This window comes from Hydra vulgaris, chromosome 12, assembly GCF_038396675.1.
Source record: "Hydra vulgaris chromosome 12, alternate assembly HydraT2T_AEP".
NCBI lineage: Eukaryota > Metazoa > Cnidaria > Hydrozoa > Anthoathecata > Hydridae > Hydra > Hydra vulgaris.
In genome coordinates, this window is record NC_088931.1 from 79583082 (window position 1) to 79603537 (window position 20456).

Here is a 20456-nt window from a genome sequence, read left to right on the forward strand (position 1 = left end):
TTTAATTACAAGTTAATAGTTTTTTTAAAAAACCGCAAAAACGTAAATTTAATTGACCAGAATGTTTTTAAAAACATTCTGAATGTTTTTAATAATATAAACAATATTTTTATTTTTTTTAATAAAATGTTTTTATTTTTATTTTTTTTACTGTAAATCATGCATTTGGATAGACTGCCTATCAAGTAATAAAAAAAAATTTTTGTCTTGCATTTCAATTTTAACTTTTTGTCAAAAAAATATGGAAAAACTTTCTGACAACCAGTTAGGGGTTATATATATTTATATATATATATATTTACATATGCATACATATATATATATATATATATATATATATATATATATATATATATATATATATATATATATATATATATATATATATATATATATATATATATATATATATATATAGAACCCTTAGATGTTGTCCGAAAGTTTTTTCCATATTTTGTTGACAAAAAGTAAAAATTAAAATGCAAGACCGGAATTTTTTTTTTTAATAATAATAGACTGCCTGCCCCAACCAAACCCTCAGTCTATGTAGCAGCACTCCCTTGCAAGTCAGGCTATTTGTCAGTCGATGTAGTAGCACTCCCTTGCGAGCCAGGCTATTTGTCAGTCGATGTAGCAGCACTTCCTTGCGAGTCAGGCTATAAGATAGTCGATGTAGCAACATTCCGCGCATGATTTACAGTAAAAAAAATAAAGATAAAAACATTTTATTAAAAAAATTAAAAATAAAAACATTTTATTAAAAAAAATAAAAATAAAAACATTGTTTATATTGTTAAAAACATTCAGAATGTTTTTAAAAACATTCTGGTCAATTTAATTTGCGTTTTTGTGGTTTTTTTAAAAAACGATTTATTTGTAATTAAATTAATGGTTTTTACTTTCGTCCAACACGCAAATGTTGGACCAAAGTCAAAAGTAATTAAAAGTGACGTATTTTTTGACAAAAGAATCATTTTTTACCTTCCGTACTCCCAAATGCAACAGAAATAGAATTATATGTATTATATATTATATTAATGCTCCCAAATAGAACTATATGTATATATAATATATATATATATATAAATATGTATATATAAATATGTGTATATATATGTGTATAAATATGTATATATAAATGTATATATATATCTATATATTAGTAGAAAATCACTTTACAAAAATTTTTTCATTTTACACTGTGTTTCATCAACAAAGATTCATCAGAAATTTCTGATCAATCTTTGTTGATGAAACACAGTGTAAAATGAAGAAATTTCTGATGAATCTTTGCTGATGAAACGCAGTGTAAAATAAAAAAAATTTTTGTAAAGTGATTTTCTACTAATATATAGTTGCTCTGTTCTTTTAAGAGCATTGAGCACTCAATTGTGTAGAATACATTTTAAAGTTCTTTAAATATATATATATATGTGACACATCGCTCAATAAGTCCGTAGGATGACATATAGATGGCAACACAAATACCGAATCCGTATTGTTTTTAGAAAGTACCAACCTTCAAACGATATCTGTCAAAGTTTCATGACAATCGGACCATTATTTACCAAGTTAGTGTGTGAACGATTGAATCAACTTTTGTGAATTGAAAAAAATGGAAAAATCAGAATTTCGTGTGCTCATTAAGCATTGCTTTTTGATGGGAAAAAACACGGTGCAGACCAAACAATGGCTTGATAAGTGTTATTCGGACTCCTCTCCATCGAGGCAAATGGTTGAAAAGTGGTTTGCTGACTTTAAACGTGGTCGTACAAACACCGATGATGCTGAACGCTCCGGTTGCCCAAATTCGGCAGTTACTGAGGAAAACATCAAAAAAATCCATAAAATCGTCTTATCCGACCGCAAATTGAAATTGAAGGAGATTGCCGAGGCCATAAAGATATCAGAAGGCAGTGTGTTTACAATATTACACGAACATTTGGGTATGAGAAAGCTTTGTTCGAAATGGGTGCCGCGTTTGCTAACACCGAACCATAAACAACAACGAATCGATGATTCTGAAGCATGTCTGGCACTATTTCACCGAGATAAAAAGGATTTTTTGCGTCGCTACGTCACAATAGATGAAACATGGATCCACCATTTCACTCCTGAGTCAAATCGACAGTCGGCTGAGTGGACACAAGCGGGTGAAAGCCGCCCAAAGCGCCCAAAGGTTCAAACTTCTGCTGGCAAGGTTATGGCCTCCATATTTTGGGATAGCCATGGTATATTGTTCATTGATTATCTTGAGAAAGGTAAAACGATCAACAGCGAATATTACATGGCATTATTGGAACGATTGAAGGCTGTAATTGACGAAAAGCGACCGCACATGAAGAAGAAAGAAATTCTCTTTCATCAAGACAATGCACCGTGTCACAAGTCAATGAAAACAATGGTAAAAATGAATGAATTACACTTCGAATTGTTGCCCCACCCACCATACTCGCATACATACTTGTCAAAATGTTGTTGTTTTATTAGCTATCCTACGGACTTATTGAGCGATGTGTTATATATATAAATAAATATATAGATCTATAGTTTGTTGGCTTTGGGAAGAGCGGAAGGAAAAAAGTGATTCTTACGCCAACACATACGTCACTTTTAATTACTTTTGACTTTCGTCCAACATTTTTGTGTTGGACGAAAGTCAAAACCATTAATTTAATTACAAATAATTGTTATATAAAAAAACCACAAAAACACAAATTTAATTGACCAGAATGTTTTTAAAAACATTCTGAATATTTTTAAAACATTCTGAATGTTTTTAACAATATAAACAATGTTTTTATTTTTAATATTTTTAATAAAATGTTTTTATTTTTATTTTTTTTAATAAAATGTTTTAATTTTAATTTTTTTTACTGTAAATCATGCGCGGAGTGTTGCTACATCGACTATCTTATAGCCTGACTCGGAAGGGAGTGCTGCTACATTGACTGACAAATAGCCTGACTCGCAAGGGAGTGCTGCTACATCGACTAACAAATAGCCTGACCCGCAAGAAGAAATCGAATTAGAAAGATAGCTTAAAAAAAACAGAGATATTGTGTGTAAAACATACATTTAATTAACTGCAACTAATTAATATTTTAAAGATATTAGTAAAACATAAGAAATATTGACATTTTATATCCATTTTTGCTTGTGGGTTTATAAAAATTTGCGAAGTAATACACTTGTATTATTGACCAAAAAAATTGTAATGTAACAAAATCTCGCTATGAAACATTTTAAATATGTCTTAAATATAGATTTTTTCACGTTGCATTATGTCTCAGTTTACATTTTTTAAAAGTTGCACTTTTATAAGTTTAAAAATGAAAACAATTGAGACGTAACTTTGCAAAATGAAACTTAATTTTTTTTTTTCTTGACAAAAAAAATTAAGTTGACGAATGACGTTAGTAACAAAAAAAAAAGTAACTAATTATGATGAATCGTTTATTTTACAATAAAAATAAGTGATGATGATTAAGGTTAAAAAAAATATCTTTTTAGTTACAAATATCTCTACAAATGCATGTTAAATAACAAAAAGTTTTATGAACACTATTATTTGTTAACAATATTGTAAACGCATAATACGTTTATAAAAACTGTTGTAATTAAAGAAGTTTTTTTTAAAAACTAACCCGCAAACTTGTGGGTTAGTTTTAAAAAAAGACTTAAAAGTTACATAAGACTTTTGAAGCTTCGAAAGTAATGTAACGTAAAACATAAAAAATGTACTTTTAAAAGTTAAAGTAACTTAAAGTGCTTAAGCAATCTAAGGTTCTAAAATAATCTTATCATTTGTTTTATTAACTTTAAAGTGTAACCAATCAAGATGTAATGTAACATAAAACATTTAAGAATTAAAATATTATTTAAATCTGTCACAAATGTAAATTTTTTATGTTCCATTATGTCTTTATTTTTTTTAAAGTATAACCAATTAAGATGTAATGTAACGTTAAAACATCTAGATTTGAGACGTATTTTAGTTAAATTTCAAATTTAGTTTTTCAGAGGCGTAACATTGCAAATTGAAACTTAATTTTTTTTTCATAACAAAGTAACCAATTGAGACAAAGCTATTTTTTAATAAAAATAAAAAAAAGATGATAGTTAGCAATACTGCAATGATAAACAAACATTTACTGCCTTATCAAGTTTATTTATTTAATATTTAATTGAAAATTAACTATGTAACCTTTGTTACCAATCGTAGTCAATTGAAATGTAACTTTAAAATTTTATAGGGGCAATGGTTTTACCACTGTTTAAATTTATATAATTTTTAATATATTTAGATAATGATTTTTTAATTTTTAATTAGAAATTGTCATAAATTTTTAATAGAAAATAAAAAGTGCCAATAATTGAGTCATGCCAATTACTGCGACACTGTTATATATGGTTTCCATAAGAGTTCAGTAAAGAAAAATAAACAGAGAAAATGTAAAATAGAGAACTCCTTAAAAATGTTATCATTCATTAAAATATGAGTATCAACTATATTGCAGTAAAATTGAGCAGTAAACAACTGTTTTCTACAGTTTGACAGTGCCATGTTGACAGTGCCACATTTTGCATGAATGGTGTTCTTGTTAGTACTTTAGTGTTTATTGTTGAAGCTACATAAGAAACCCTTAGTTACAACTTTTACAATAAGGTTCATAACTGCATAGTTTATGATTGAGTCAAGTTCTCTGATATTTTAAAACATGACTCAGTCTTTTACAGGAAGGCGTAGGATCACACGTCATTGTATGACCAGGCAAATCATATTTTGTTTTGATGATATGGCTGTGGCTTTTTCAAAAAAGTCTTTTTAATGAAGTAACAAAACACTTCTAATAAATCTTTATAATAAGTATTAATAAACTATTGTTTTGTTATTTATATAATTACGTATTTTTAATGATAAATGTTAATCTTTTGAAACAAATTAAAAATAGTACATATGTTAAAACAAAGAATTAAATTGTTTTTTTATGTATAATTATTTACTTGTTTACATTTACATAAAAACTGATATTTTTAAATTAGTAAAAAGAAACACTAATTTAAATAAAGTGTGAGTATATTTTAAACAATCATTAAAAATAAATTGTTCATTGTTTATCAATGTTTAATATTGTTCTAAACATTAATAGAGATAAAAAATTATTGTGAATGTAATTAAAAACATCATCGCCACTTAGGCTTTACCCCGTGACTTTTGCCTATACCATACTGCAGTAAAAAAAGACTCACTACAAATAGCCGAAACCCAACCATCCCCAAATTTGTAAAGCACCAATATTTTTTTTGATGGTATGATATTAAAAGCGTAGATCTACTAAAAAAATAAAAATAAAAATAAATAAATCACTTACCATACCACCGAAAGAAAACATGAAAACACAATAAATTAAAATTCTAATAGAAACACAAAAATACTAATAAATTTTTTTTAAGACATATTAAACCAAATAGGTACTTTTAGCATAACTGAACCCAAGACAATCAGAAAGCAGTAAACCTTGTTGAGGTTTTTTAAAAAATCAACAAATCAACAATAGTCTTCAATAAACTCTATCGCTGTCATAGATACTGTCATAGGATAAAATTTCGGTATATGTTCTGTTGTTTCATCTTTGGACCTTAGTGTTTGTTATTAAGTTTAATTCATAAGGACTCCAATAGTTATATGCTTGGTTTAGGCATTTACTTGAGTATGAACTTACAAGACTATGTACAATAAGGTTTTTCTCTAAATCATTTATTGTATGTAATGAGCGTACTCTTCCTGTAATCACAGAGAAACAGGTTAATCAATTGTTAGACACTCAAATTATCCAAGCTTTTGTTGCTGAAGTTATTTTTTACTCAAAATCTTTATAGCTTATTCCCATAGAGATATTAAAACACTTTTTTAAACAGCTAACGAACAGTTGGGTAAAGTTAATGAGTGAGAATAAACTCTCTCTAAATGTGAATATAATCGAGTTTACTTTATTCTATAAAGTAAATAAATTAGAAAATATTCTCATTAAACTGCCAAATCTAATAATCAATAACGCTAATACCAAAAGATAAAACGTCAGTAAACTTTTTGGGTGCAATCTTAGATTTACGATGAAGTTTACATATAAACAGTACGTTGGAGTGTACATATAAACATTAGATTGGAGTGTACATATAAACAATATGTTGGAGTGTACATATAAATAATACATTAGAGTCTATGTATAAACAATACGTTAAAGTTTACATAGAAACAATATTGAGAAATATATATCAAAAAACAATGCAATGATATATAGGGCTAAACCATTTTTAAACAATTAGTCTTTAAGTTTATTTTTTTATTTTATTCATTGTTATTTGATTTATTGCAACTTGCTTGGACATGTACAAATCATACAAAATTTAAATAATTTTACAGTAAAGAAAAATGTGTGTACAGAATATAATGTGGAGCTGATAGAGCTGTACCATGCAAGCCTCATCTGCATATTTTTGGTGCATTAAATGTCTATAAAATCAACTTATGCCAAGTTTTAATGTTCATTTATAAAACGAAGATGGGACTATCTCCTAAAATATTTTAATTTTTATGTAAGAAAGTTAAGCGCTAAAGTAATTTATTAAAATTACTTTAGCGCTCCACTCTCCTACGTAAAAACAGGACAATGGTCACCCTATATGTATATATTACCACAATTGGCTGAAATTTGGACAATTTTAAATTAAGTTTTTTCAAAAACCACTTAATTGTAAAGATTTTTTTTTATAATGCTTACTTAATTAGCTTTTTTGTGAGTGGGTATAGTTTTGTTTACTTCTTATTAGTTTTTGCAATGTCAAATAAAAAGTTTGAAAATCGAAAAATGTACATACTCCGCCCCATCTGCATACATACACAGGGAAGGGGGGGGAGATAAAGTGTTTAAAAATACAGTTGTGTAAATAGGGGAAGGGATGAGTCTTAAATCAGTGGTTTTACTGCGTACGCATTTTATGGATGCCCTCCAGGGAAGTAAAAAAATTTATTCAAGCATTTTTTATATATATCTTAGAGTGTATAGAAAAGAGTTCTGAAGAACACTATAACATGAATGTTGTCTAGACCACGAAAAGATTGGAATAAGCTGCAAAAAGAATATAATTCAATAAGTCTGTAGTCAAGTTTGAACCTTTTATATACACTAGGAATAACAACGATCCTAATATAGAGCCCTGGGAAATCCCACAAGTTATGTCATACAGAAATGTTTATTTTTGCTCATATTATTCTTTTTATAAGTATATTGTGGTTTACAGTATCAAAAGCTTTTGACAGATCAATAAAACTCCTAATGTAAAGTAGTAAGTACTTAATGCATTTGTTATTTGGTTGACTATTTCAATCACTGCATGTTTAATTAAACTTTTTTTTTGAGACCAAGCTGTTTTAAATGCAGCATATTATTTTCTGATAAATTATTAAAGAGCCTGTTATACATTATTCTTTTAAGCTGTTATACATTATTCTTTTAAAAAACATGGTAAAGTAGATATAGGTCTATAATTAGAAATAATTGACACATCTCTAGTTTTAAAAACCGGCATTATTTAATTTGATTTATTTATGTTGCATAGCATAATATTGATTTTTTAAAATTCTGTGATTTTTTTTTAAGAAAAGAAATCAAGTTTTAGGAAAAATGAAAAACAAGAAATAGTCAAACCATGTGTGTACTCGCTATCTTTAAACCTGTCTCCTCCTTGTATGAATCTGAACATTTTGGGACCCTTCCCCTCCCCACTGTACCTGCATATGTACTTTATGGAAGACCCCCTCCTAAAAAATGGCATCTGTGGCCGCAATTTTTAAAAATTGTGGATTCCTCCCTATATTCCGATCAGTCTTTTAGCAAGATATTTCAGTCTTTGACAAACTTCTAATATATCAATTTGGGTGTAGCAAAATCTTTGCTATATATGGTGTATCTGTAATGTTTTTCAAGTTATTGAATCTTTCCTTACTAACCAAATTTAAGTATTAAAGTTATTCTTGTTATTCCTAATTTCTTATATTTAGGTTTATAGTGTATATATATATATATATATATATATATATATATATATATATATATATATATATATATATATATATATATATATATATATATATATATATATATATATATATAAGTAAACCGTAAGTTTATTAATGTATGTTTGTGTTCTGTCTGTTTATGTTTAAATGTATGTTTGTGTTCTGTCTGAACCTCTGGCGTAATGTTTACTCACCTGTAAGTTGCTTTATGTATGTTTGTGTTCTTTTAAATGTTTAAATCTGATTTGATGAAGTGTGAGCTCAGTAGCTAACTAGTTACACTAACTCATAAAACCTACGCTCACCCTAATATCTAGCATTTTGCTAGATGTAATGTTTTTCCTAATGCATTTCCAATGTCATTCCATATCATGCCTAATGTTTTAAAGTACTGTTTGCAGGAAGTAGCTCCTTTTAATTATTCCAGGTCAGATCAGGTTCAAGATCTTCACTATCACCCTGCTACTGGTATCATATAACCCAGTACTTCCTGCTCCATGTCCTGCTGCCTTGAAGGGTGTGCTTTAGGCAAAGACAAGGAAAAATAAACTTTAACTTAAAACTCCCCTACCTTGGGGCTCTTGTTTGAATAAAGGCTAGAGATAGTGTATCAATAAAAGTACTTATCTTAACTGCATCCAGCTACTGTCTTGTAGGAGGCCTCCTAAGGAAAGACTTTAAGGGTAAGTAGAATAACTCTGCATAATCAGCCTCAAACCTACTTCCTCTATTAGACTGGCGTAGATGTAAACCTGTGTTACATTGTTCCCTGCCTAGGATGATGAATTCTGGGTCTTCTTGACTCTTCTTATTGGTTTTTGCTTGTGCCTCCTTGATAGTGGCTATGCAAAACTATGAATGAGTCAAGTTCTCTTTAAACTTAAATTATGCTAAAAGTAATTATTTTAATATGTTTTTTACAAATATTTGTGGTCTGCAAAGCAACCTTCCATCAGTTGAATCTTACCTCTTGAAAAAATTCACCAGACCAATTTAAATTCTTCTATTCCTTCTATCAGATCTCAGTGTTGATGGGTGCTATTAATTTACAATCTTGTGACTATTAATTAACAAGCTTGTGACTATTGAAGTAAAGACTTCAATAGTCACAAGCTTGGCTTGGGTGTACACATTGCATCAATTCACCTATTTGTTGTGAAATCAGGTTCGAATTCTTTGACGATTTTTTTATGTGCTTTCGCTTAGCACCTATTCACTCTATTACCATTCTCTTTCAAATATTTGTTTACCAGTAGGGCCTTTATAGATTTTAGGATAATTGATTTTTCTATTTCCAATATAACATGATGAAGAGGTAACTCACCATGGTGAAGTAAGCAAACCACTATATGAATGTTACATTTTAAAATCTTTTCTAATTCGACAGCTAAATCATTGTTAACATCAGTGTTAGAGCTTGTATTATCTAGAGCAATTGCTTCTAACCATTCAATAGTATCATATTCAGTAAGAACATTAAGTGTTGCTGAAGCCATACTGTTTACTGTATTTTTTCCTGCTTCAACATGTGTCAGATATTTTTGAGAAAAAGTCTACTTTAAGAAGTAAAATTGATGTGATGTTTATCTTAAATTGTTCTATATAATACCTATTACTCTTGTATTTCATCACATAGACTAACAGATTTTTGTCGTTCTTGCCATCCACACCAATTAATTTTAGCTGTGAAACCTATGGACAATACTTAGTTTAAATTGAACTAGCCACTTGCTTTTTAATAAAACACTTTATATTCTGTTATCTGAGATTTGTTGTTCTTAGTTACTACTCAATTGTTAATTAAAGTAGCTGTTGCTATTGCAGCTGTAACAGCATCATTAATCTTAAATCTTATTGCAGCTTTGGCTAAATTAGTAATCATCATCATTGTCATTATCATCTTTATCATCGTCATTGTTTTATCTTCTTTGTTTCTGTACTTGCACGGTGATCCAATTGTGTCTCCAAGATAACAAAATTTACAAAAACACAGTACTTTTCTCCACTTTTTATTTCAATCTCTTTTTTAACTTCCTCTCTATACTCACCAAAAGTTTTCTACACTCAAAACCAACAATCTTTAGAGAACTTCTCTTCAATATCTACATCTCTTATGAAACCATCGCATACAAACTGTACAAACTATGGAGTTAGCTCCAACTCTCTTCCTACGCACTCCACATGGCCACTTCTCAGTATTTTCTGCTTGCTCATTCTTGACTTTACAATGCATAACTTTTGTCTTATTCATGTTTATCTCTAGCCTTTTTGCTTCAATTCCATCTTTCCAAGTCTCAAACCTTAATACTAATTCTTCTGTTTCAGTAATCTCTGAGTTATTGCTTTTGCTAATTATTTGCTCCTCAAACTCTTTACTTAATTTAAAAATGTAAATAACTAATTATATGGTTTACCTTTTAAAATTTTTATTTATTTATATAGTATAAATGACAACACAGGGCCCGAGCTAGTGAGGGGACCCAAGCTAATGAGTGTCTCCAAAAGGGCCGATCATGTTATGTAATTTCTTAAACATTGTTTGATAATACTTGTGTTACATTTTAAAAATGAAATTTATAAGATACCTCTAGACTCTTAGGCTTAGGGCCTTAAATGGTTAGGGCCTCCACTTGTCATGATTCACAATTGATTGCATAAATAACACAATTAAATGTAATTAATAATGTTATGTATCCAATTAAAAACAGGAGTGTGTAATTTATTACAAAACAGCGGTACGGTAAAAAAAATTTTTATCAAGATATCTAGTAAACTAATTCATTTTTAAATCAATGTTTCATACAAATTCAATAAAAACTAATTAATTTACATATTGACTTAAATAGTTTTTTATTCACCGCAGAACTTTGTAGTTTTTTTGTAAATGGCTTTAATTAATAACTGTTTATCGTCTGAAAAGAAAATTTGCCCATTTTTCTTTTGTTTCCCAAAAAGATTACATTCTTTTTGCTTTCTTTTTTTTGTTGCAAATAATTTCAATATATAGAATACATAAATCCCGTACTGAGCCAAGAGCTATCTGATACATGACAGTGGCTTAATTTATATATGTATGTATGTACAGTAGCATGCAAAAGTTTAGAAACACCGCCTTTTTTTTCAGTTTTTAATGCATAACTTTTTTACAAGTTTTTTTTCTTATTTTGTTATCAGTTGTACTTTATAGCATTTTAATTCAAAATACAAAGCACAAAAATTTAATTGTTTTTTTAAAATGGTTTCCGCGTAAAAATTTAAAAACAAAACTGAAATTTAATTAATATTTGTTTTAAAAAAGCTTAAATTTTTACTAAAACTTACAAAATTACAATATTTCGATTAAATAGTTTCAATTAGACAGTATTTGGTGGCATATCCATATGGGACATAATATTTTCTCCTTTCTTTTCGTCTTCATATTTATAGTTCATAGTTTCTTAACTGGGTGGTGACCATAGAGATTATTTTGTTGTAATCAATATTTAGTTGTATTGATCTACTGTTAGTGCCATAAAACTGATGGATAATTGATTTAAGTTTGTCAGCAATCTTGGAAGGATTATTTTTGAAATACCTTACTAATAATCATCATTTTCAGTTGTATCTTTAGGTCTTCCAAAGTGAACTTGTATTTTTAGGTCTTCCAAAGTGAACTTGTGTTTTTACGTCTTCCAAAGTGAACTTGTATCTTTAGGTCTTTCAGAGTGAACTTGTATATTCAGGTCTTCCAAAGTGAAGTTGTATCTTTAGGTCTTCCAAAGTAAACTTGTATCTTTAGATCTTCCAGAGTGAGTCTTGCTTTTAATAGTTTTACACTGATGAAATCTTTTTATAATGTGACTTATTCCTGGGTTAAAAACATTGCAAAGTTCATTGTAATCTTTCTGTAAGTCATTTTTTCCCACAGCTTTTAAAATTATTATTATTATTTTTTTAATTTCATAGCCTTTCCCATGCTTTTAAAACCTCACTAAGTAAATTATAAAATTTTACAAATATTTTGACAACTAGTTATACTTCACTGCTTTTAAAGTCTCAAAGTAAATGAATTATCAAATTTCACAAATATTCTGGCCTTTAATTTTGCTTTTGTTTACCACAAACTTGATTTAATTGTGGAAGATATTACTAATTTTAAACTTTTGCACTGAAGCTTTTTCAAAAAAGCTGTTGAATTTTATAATTTTTGTGGTTGCATTTTGAATTGAAATAATATATAGTAATGCAGCTTATTTGAGAAAGTTTCTAAAAAGCTATGCTTTAAAAACTAAAACTCTGTATATATGTATGCATGTATATGTATACATACATGTATGTGTGTATGTATGTATTTATGTATGTATGTATGTTAGTAGGGATGTATGTTAGTATGTATGTATGTATATATGTAGGTAGGTAGGTATGTATGTATGTAATTTGATAGGTTTAAATTTTTGTGATTATCTTTAATGTGGTAATAACTTATTTATTTTAAGGCAGCTCAAATAATCATGTGCTTATTCCAAATAAAAGAAATCAAATTGAAGATCATAAAGTAGTAAAAAAGGTTTTGTTATATGAAGATGGTGTTGATAATACTATTGTAAATGCGATAAATAACATTGAAATAAATTTCTCTCTCAAAGTACTTAAAGAACAAAAACCCTTAAATAATCAGAAAGATTTTTTCAGGGAAAGTAAAGATAATAAATCTTCAATTAGTACCTTTACTAAAAGTGATATTGGAAAAAATCCCCAAATTAAAGATTTTTGTGAAAATGATTCTATAAGGTTAAGTGTTGATAAAAGATGCATTGAAGCAAATAAATACAGTGTTGTTAGTCAAGAATATCAATGTGGTATCAACAGTGTAACAAATTGTGTTGATAATGACATTAATGAAATCTTTTTTAAAAAAAAAAAAAAATACATACCAAAATGCATTCAAAAAGATAATGATGAGAAAACACTATTACTAATCGAAAAGAATGATGGTGAAAATAACTTATACAATTGGAAACATAAAGGAAAAGTTTCTCAACAATTTAACATGAATTTTGAAAATAAACAAGGAGTAATTAATGAACAAGTACAAAAAAATGTTTTTAACAAAAATCAAGAACATTTGACAGTTAATGATTCAACAAAGAACTCTGAGTTAAAAGAATATCATAAAAAGCAAGATAATAAAGAATTAGAAAATGTTTTAAATAATAATTATAAAAGTCAGTTATGCAATAAATTAGAAAATAATCAAATAGAGGTATTACATTTTTAATAATTATAAATAGCACACACACACTCACACACACACACACACACACACACACACACACACACACACACACACACACACACACACACACACACACACACACAAAGGAGTGTTTTATTTGAGAAAAAGAATAATTTCTTTTTTCAAATAAAACATAAATCTTTCTAAAAGTGATTTTCTATGGTTTTTTTGTTTATCCTCATAAATTTACTCCTAGCTAACAAATTTGATTAAATTTAATTACATAAATGACTGGAAGTATGTCCGCCACAGATCTAAAGTTGCATCTTTTTGCAAACACTCTACTTTTATTTTGAATAAGTTTTATTTCTCTTTTGGATGAATCTTTGACCATATCAACAGATTTGACAAAGTTATAGCTAATCGATAAAGTTAAAGCTCAAAATTACCTGATAATTCTTTGTAAAAGATTATGGAAGTTTTATCCTTGCTTTTTTCTGTACTGTACCTCAGAATTGTAAAGTTTAACCATGAGTTTTTAAAAACATAAGAAGTCAGAGATAAGAGAACATCTTTATACTGTAAAAAATTGGAAACAGCTGGAAGAACTGCTCTGATTTTCTTAACTGCTTCATAGTTGTGTTCTCTATCTTTTAAATAAACTTTGCCATTACTTTTATGTCTCTATAGTGGCCACTGTCAGACAAGACTAACATCATTAATAGACAAGACCAACATCATTACAACTGTAAATGAATCAATATAGTCAGCCATATCAATTTCTTAATGATGTCTTCACTCAGAGTAATGACCTTTCTGATCCTTAGCAGCAGTAGCTCTAACTTTAGAAAGTAAAAGGCTTTTCCTATGATTCTTGCATATGAGATAGTTTTGTGAATTCTGTATTTGTTGACATGATCTTTATTAAGACACATAATCGTAATTCATTTGCTATTAAGACACATAATTAGAATTCATTTAATTGCTCAGGCATTTCTCAGTAGTCACAGTGTGAAAATTAAAATTAAGTTTATAGGTTTGTTAATGTTGTTAGCCATTTTAATTAACTTGTAGATGTTCCTGTATGGTTTTGTTAAAGGTTCTGTGACCAGAGCTGAGGGACAAAGTAATATCATCAATATTTCTACTAACATTAGCAACAAAAGAATTTTTAAATGAATTTGTCTGATTGTTGGAAATGTCCATTTCAATATCAGTTCTGGCAGTTTTTGACAGGATATACTTGTTAAGAGTAAATACCTGAACATTATCAGCCTTCTTCCTCATAGGCAGATGAATCCCAAAATCTTCATTATTAAAACTTCACTGTACTCTAATACACAATCATCAAAACATCACAATAGTCATTTCCGACTTTTAGATACTTAAGCACACACTTCTCAGCTTGAACTTCCAGTTTTTTATAAGTTAGTACCCAAAAGCCAGTTTTTCTTCATGGAACCAGAATACAATCAAATTCATAAAAAACACTATCTTCAATGCATAACAAAGAACTTTTTTTTATGAGTAGATCTCATATAAACCTTTGGTTTCCTTGTGCTTTCCTTTAGTTCTTGACTGGCAAAATTCCTCATTCCTTGTTGTAAAAAATATATGCATTATAAAAATATTGAAACCTCAAATTTTTACACTATTATTGGTTCACGAAAATACAAAATAGTTTATAAAACCTGGCTAAGATGATTATTAAATATTTGTTTTTAATTAAATGGAATGTCTATAACTAAAGTTTTTTTTTTTAAGAAAAAAAAAACTATTCACAAAATAAAGGAATAACTTTGAAAATATTTGCTGAAAAAACTTCGAACTAATGAATAAATAGTTTTATAACTTGACAAACTATCTTTTCACTATTATCTTTGCAAATTAAATACTTTTTATGCTAAGATCCAATTCTTGGCCTTTTTTGAATTCATTATGGCAGACCAGCTTTTTTTTACTTGTTGATTTTGATATGGCAAACCAGCTTCCATTTGTTGAATTTATTATAGCTGACCATCTTCAATTTGTTAAATTTATTATGGCAGACAAGTTTCTATTTGTTGAAAATCTTTATTGATTTTACTTTGCTTTTTAATCAGTACATTGATTCCTACTTTTCATAAGTTTTATTGTCAATTAAAAATTCAAAGATTTAATTTGCTCTTTAATTGATGATTTAATTTCTCTTGCTTCTTCAGTTCTTTTAATGTTGGCTATATTATACTGAGTTTATGAGTGGATTGGTTAGAAAAATTTTTGAAACTAGATTTGCCTGAGTTGCAAATTGTTGTCCTTTATTTAAAAAATTACCTCAAAGCTTATTAAGGTCCCTCCCCTCGCCTCTCCTCCTCTTTCCTTCTCATTAATTAATTTTTACATGTTGGCAACAAAAACTTTATATCTGATAATTTAAAAAAAAAAAAATCAGTTAAATCAGCCTTAAAAATTAGAAACTTTTTTCAGTCACTGATAAAAACAAAAACTTCGCCGACCTAGTAAATCTTGATTTGTCAAAAATTAGCTTTTGGTTTATTTCTCACCAAAGTATAAAATGTATCAGCATGTTAAATCCTATTAAAATTATGATAAAGCAGCTGTTCGAAAATGCACATTTGACCACAAGCCACACTAGAATTAAATAGTTTTAAGTGTGTTTTGGAAAAATAATATTACAGATTTATAAACTCAACTTTTTTTTATTAAAAATACTTATATTGTAACATAAAAAACTCCCTCCCCCTCCCCCTTTTTATTAAACCCCTCCCCCATCAATTGTTCATTTCAGTTTCAGCTTTTTTTCTGTTTAGGTCAATCACTAGTGCCTGAGGTTTCTCTAGAATCCAAGATTTTTGACAGGTCCTAATTTAAGTGAAATTTTTTTTATAAATTTTTTTACCCTGGGACTGAAAGAAGTGGAATAAAATTCTTGATTTTAAAATAATATTTAAATAAAAAATTTATTTAAATGAAAAATTTTATTAAAAAAGAAATAAAAATGTACATAAAAAAGTTGTTTTATTTTAAATTTTATTAAATATTTTAATTTAATCATTAAAACTTTCATATATACTAGCACCCGTCAAAATTGCTGGGTCTCAAGAAACTCAGTAACTCATCTAAATCCAAAAATACTTTTTTACTTTTCTGTTATAACTAATATAACCATATGCGTCTCAGGAATATTTCAAACATATTTTAGCTATGAAAATCACATCACTCTATTCCTTACTATTGTTACATTAGTAAGCTTTGTTCAGTAAATTGTTGGAATATACTTATCTACTATGAACTAAAGCTAAGGCACTTTGAAAAATAATATTGTTTTGTTTTCTATCTTATGAAGCTGGTACTACAGCCTGATCCTGGCTAAAGTTCACCTTTCTATCAAACTCAGACCCAGTCTTTTAATGTAATTCAGCTATATTTATAATATGTATGTTTTTTTTCTATCTAAACCTCAGGGGCAGTATTTGTTCACTCATAAGTTGCTATATGTATATTTGTGTGAACTTATGGTGCAGTGTTACTTTACCCTTAAATTACTATATGTATGTTTGTGTTATGCTTGAATCTCTGATGTAGTGTTAGTGATGTAGTGTTAGGTCAGTTACTAACTAATGCCTACAACTATATAAAGTAGATTTACCTTAATTTCAAGTTTTCCTTAAGATAAAATATTTTTCTTAAAGTATATGTTTTATATAAACATATTTTCTTAAAGCAAATATTTTATATAAACCTGTACCTGTAGAGGTAGAGAATGGAATCAGGAGAGAGAAAATGATGAGCACGATAAAGAGAAGCAACCTTAGCAGATGCTAATTTAGCAATCAAATAGTATATATGGTTTCCATGAAAGGTCAGTAGTAAACAATAATCCAAGAAGGTGTAAAGAAGACGACTCTGTGAGAAGTTTGCCATTCATTAATATAGTAATGTTGTTGGTACTGTGATTGAGCAAGTAAATTCCTCTCGTTCTACGGTTGAATTCTTAACTGCTGTGACTCAAAGATTTTATTGTGCATTAGATGGAGGAGGGAGGCTAGGGCTATTGCTCTTGACATACCTAAGGCTTTTGAAAAAAGTTTGGCATGCTAGTCTTCTCCATAAGCTTGTTTCATATGTTGTATCTGGGAAAGTTTTTAAGATTATCAAATCATTTCTTTTTAACCACTTTAATAAAGTCATCCTCTAGGCCAACACTCTTCTATATTTCCAGCAAATTCTGGGGTATCTCAAGGTTCTATCCTTGGTCCTGTTTTGTTTCTTATCTACATTAATGATCTTCCTGACTACCTTACATCTAAAGTAGCTCCTTTTGCTGATGACTCAATTTTATACTCTTGTCTGGACAAAAAGTCTTCTCTTTTTAATCCCTTAAAACAGGCAGCCGATCTTGGATTTGATCTCACTTCTGTAACAGATTGGGGCTCACATTGGCTTGTAAATTTTAATTTCAACAAAATTCAGTTTTTTCTGCAAACAACTACATTACTATATTAATGAATATATATATATATATATATATATATATATATATATATATATATATATATATATATATATATATATATATATATATATATATATAAATGGGTTAAATGATCAGTATTGCATTCCTAAATTATTTTCAGCTTTCAATGGAAAGTACTCCTCAATGAAAGTTAATGAAATACTTATTTTCTTTTCATCTTTAACAAGTTTTGTAAAATCTCAATTAATGGAGAGAGAGCGTGAAACTATTTAAGCTGAAATGGGCAGTCTTGAATTTAAAATATTAAATGATAAACATCAATCTAATTATATTTCTGAAGGAAATTTTGAATATTATCTTATAATTTTCTCGTTTGGCAGAGTTTAAAATAGCGTAAGTTACTGTTATAATTTACAGCTTAAGTTATAATTTAAAATTTAAGTTCCAATTATAGTGTAATAATCAAGTTTCCAGGCCTTGAGAGTAAACCCTCAAACATGTATTATACTGGTCTTAAAATTGGAGTTTTTTATGCATCTTTGTAAAGGTTATGACAATGATCAACTAATAAGCAAAGAAAATATGGAGAACCAAGTAATATTAACGATTGTTAACTTGTACCATAATATTACTTTTAAAATGTTTGTTATCTCCGACTTTTATTTAAATGACATCTATGTATATATTTCCTATAAAAAGTATGGTATCTATGGGTTGTTTAATTTTAGAATAAATTAATTTTTTAATGGAGTTACGTATGAAACAGAAAAAAGCAACAAAAGAAATAATAAATGAACCTTATTTTCTCCAAAAATGTATCAGTGACAGGTGCTTTATTTTTTATAGGTAATTATACAAGCATTCTTAAAAATTATTATATAGTTACAGCACTCTACAATGTATCTTTGTTCCACAATAGTAGTTTAAACCAAAATCATGCACAGACAAAAAAAAAGTAACAAATGAAACATGCAAACATTAGTCATTTTTGGATTGTATTTTTGGAAATAAATTGATTATGACTATCATAAATAACGTATCAATATATCAATACTAATTATAATAAGTATACATTTAATTAAAAAACGATATTTTAATGTATTATATTAAAGATAAATTATGTATTATGTAGGTAATACATTATATTTATAATAAGAAAGTTATAATATCAAATTTTTTACAATAAGTTTAGTTGTAACGCTTGGACTCAATAGTAATGTGTCCATGGTTATCAAAGTGTGGTTGCAGTATTAACAATTTTAACTCACACAAGTCATGCCAGGAGAAGTCGTCTACAGATGGATATTTATAAAAAGAGTTCATTTTGTTCTTTTAGAAATTTAATATGTGCCATAATATCTACTATTTCTAATACTTCGGTAAGGTATGTCTTTGCTCTACCAGCAGAATGCAATTCTACAAAGACAAATATACCTGGGGAAATAGTATTAAATTTTTATCTTTCAGATGGTGATGATACTGCATTTACCAATAATGAAGATGATGGTTTCATAACAATGTTTACCATTTCTGATTGGTTACAAATTGCCATAAAAGGACTATCAATATTAATAAGAAGAGAGTGGTGGCAACAAATATCCGTTTTTTTAAAGGGCATTCATTAACAACCTGAAATTTTCATGATATATGCAAAGGCAAACATTGTGGGGATGATCACTTACCAACTTGACATAAAATAGCCGCAGATTTTAAAACTTAAATTTCCCTGCTTTTAAATTAATATGTTCACTTTTAAAAAGTGAATATGCTTCTCCTATGGTCATCAGCATGTGACAAATTTGTTTCTGAAAAAAAACAAAAATTATTTTAAAAAACTGAAAACCTTATTAAATAAAGTGTGATTCCTACATATACATGTGTCATACCTTCTCTTTTGTTTACATGTGTCATACCTTCTCTTTTGTTTTCTCATTAATAGCAACATCTTTGCAACCTGGAGCCATTTTACTGATATCTTCTGACAAATAAAAATCAAGAACTTTGCAAATAATGTTGTCCAATCCGACATAGTCAGAGCCTGATTCTGAAATATCAGAAAGTAGTATATTTTCACGTTAACTAACTTCTTTCAAAAGGTATTTTCTTTTGTTGGAATCGGCAGGTAATGCTGAATTAATTTTTTTTAGTGCCTTTCCAAATGTAGATGTAGATTGTTTTACCTCTCGCTTTCGTTTCTTTCACAATTTTTTGACATACTTTCCCCTTTTCATTTATTTAGTTTCAGCAATCTGATATTCTAGATGTTTCTTTCTAAAAAAATTTTTGAACTATTGAATGCTTAACTTTGTTAATTTTAATTCTAAATTCTTTTAGGCAACTATTTTCAATCCAACTAAACTATTCAAACTAATTAATCAGCAAGTTTGTAATTTAAATCTGGGCCATAAAATCAACATGAAAATAAACATCATAAGCACATGTAATAAGAATTCTTGTTTTTTGTCTCGAAAAATTTTTTTTATTTAATGCAAAGTTTGAATAATTAAAAAATAGAGAAAAACTTGTGTCCGATATTTTTTTTATTTTTTTTTTTTTTGGATAATCAAAATATCACATATCTTATTTTGAATTCCATCTTCCAAATTGAAAAAATAATTGTTTTTAAATTTCACTTTTTTTAACTCACTGGAATGGAAATGCCCATATGTAGAATTCAATAA

At 28.1% G+C, this 20456-nt stretch overlaps 1 protein-coding gene across 3 annotated transcripts in view; it reads left to right on the forward strand.

Annotated features, from left to right (window-relative positions):
- LOC105843114 (putative uncharacterized protein DDB_G0267716) overlaps window positions 1-20456 on the forward strand; it is a 72274-nt gene that overhangs the window by 17524 nt on the left and 34294 nt on the right. For all 3 annotated transcript variants that reach the window (XM_065814589.1, XM_065814587.1, XM_065814588.1), the window contains exon 3: window positions 12559-13325. In XM_065814589.1, coding sequence (XP_065670661.1) covers window positions 12559-13325 — 767 coding nt within the window. The remainder of the gene's footprint in view (window positions 1-12558; window positions 13326-20456) is intronic.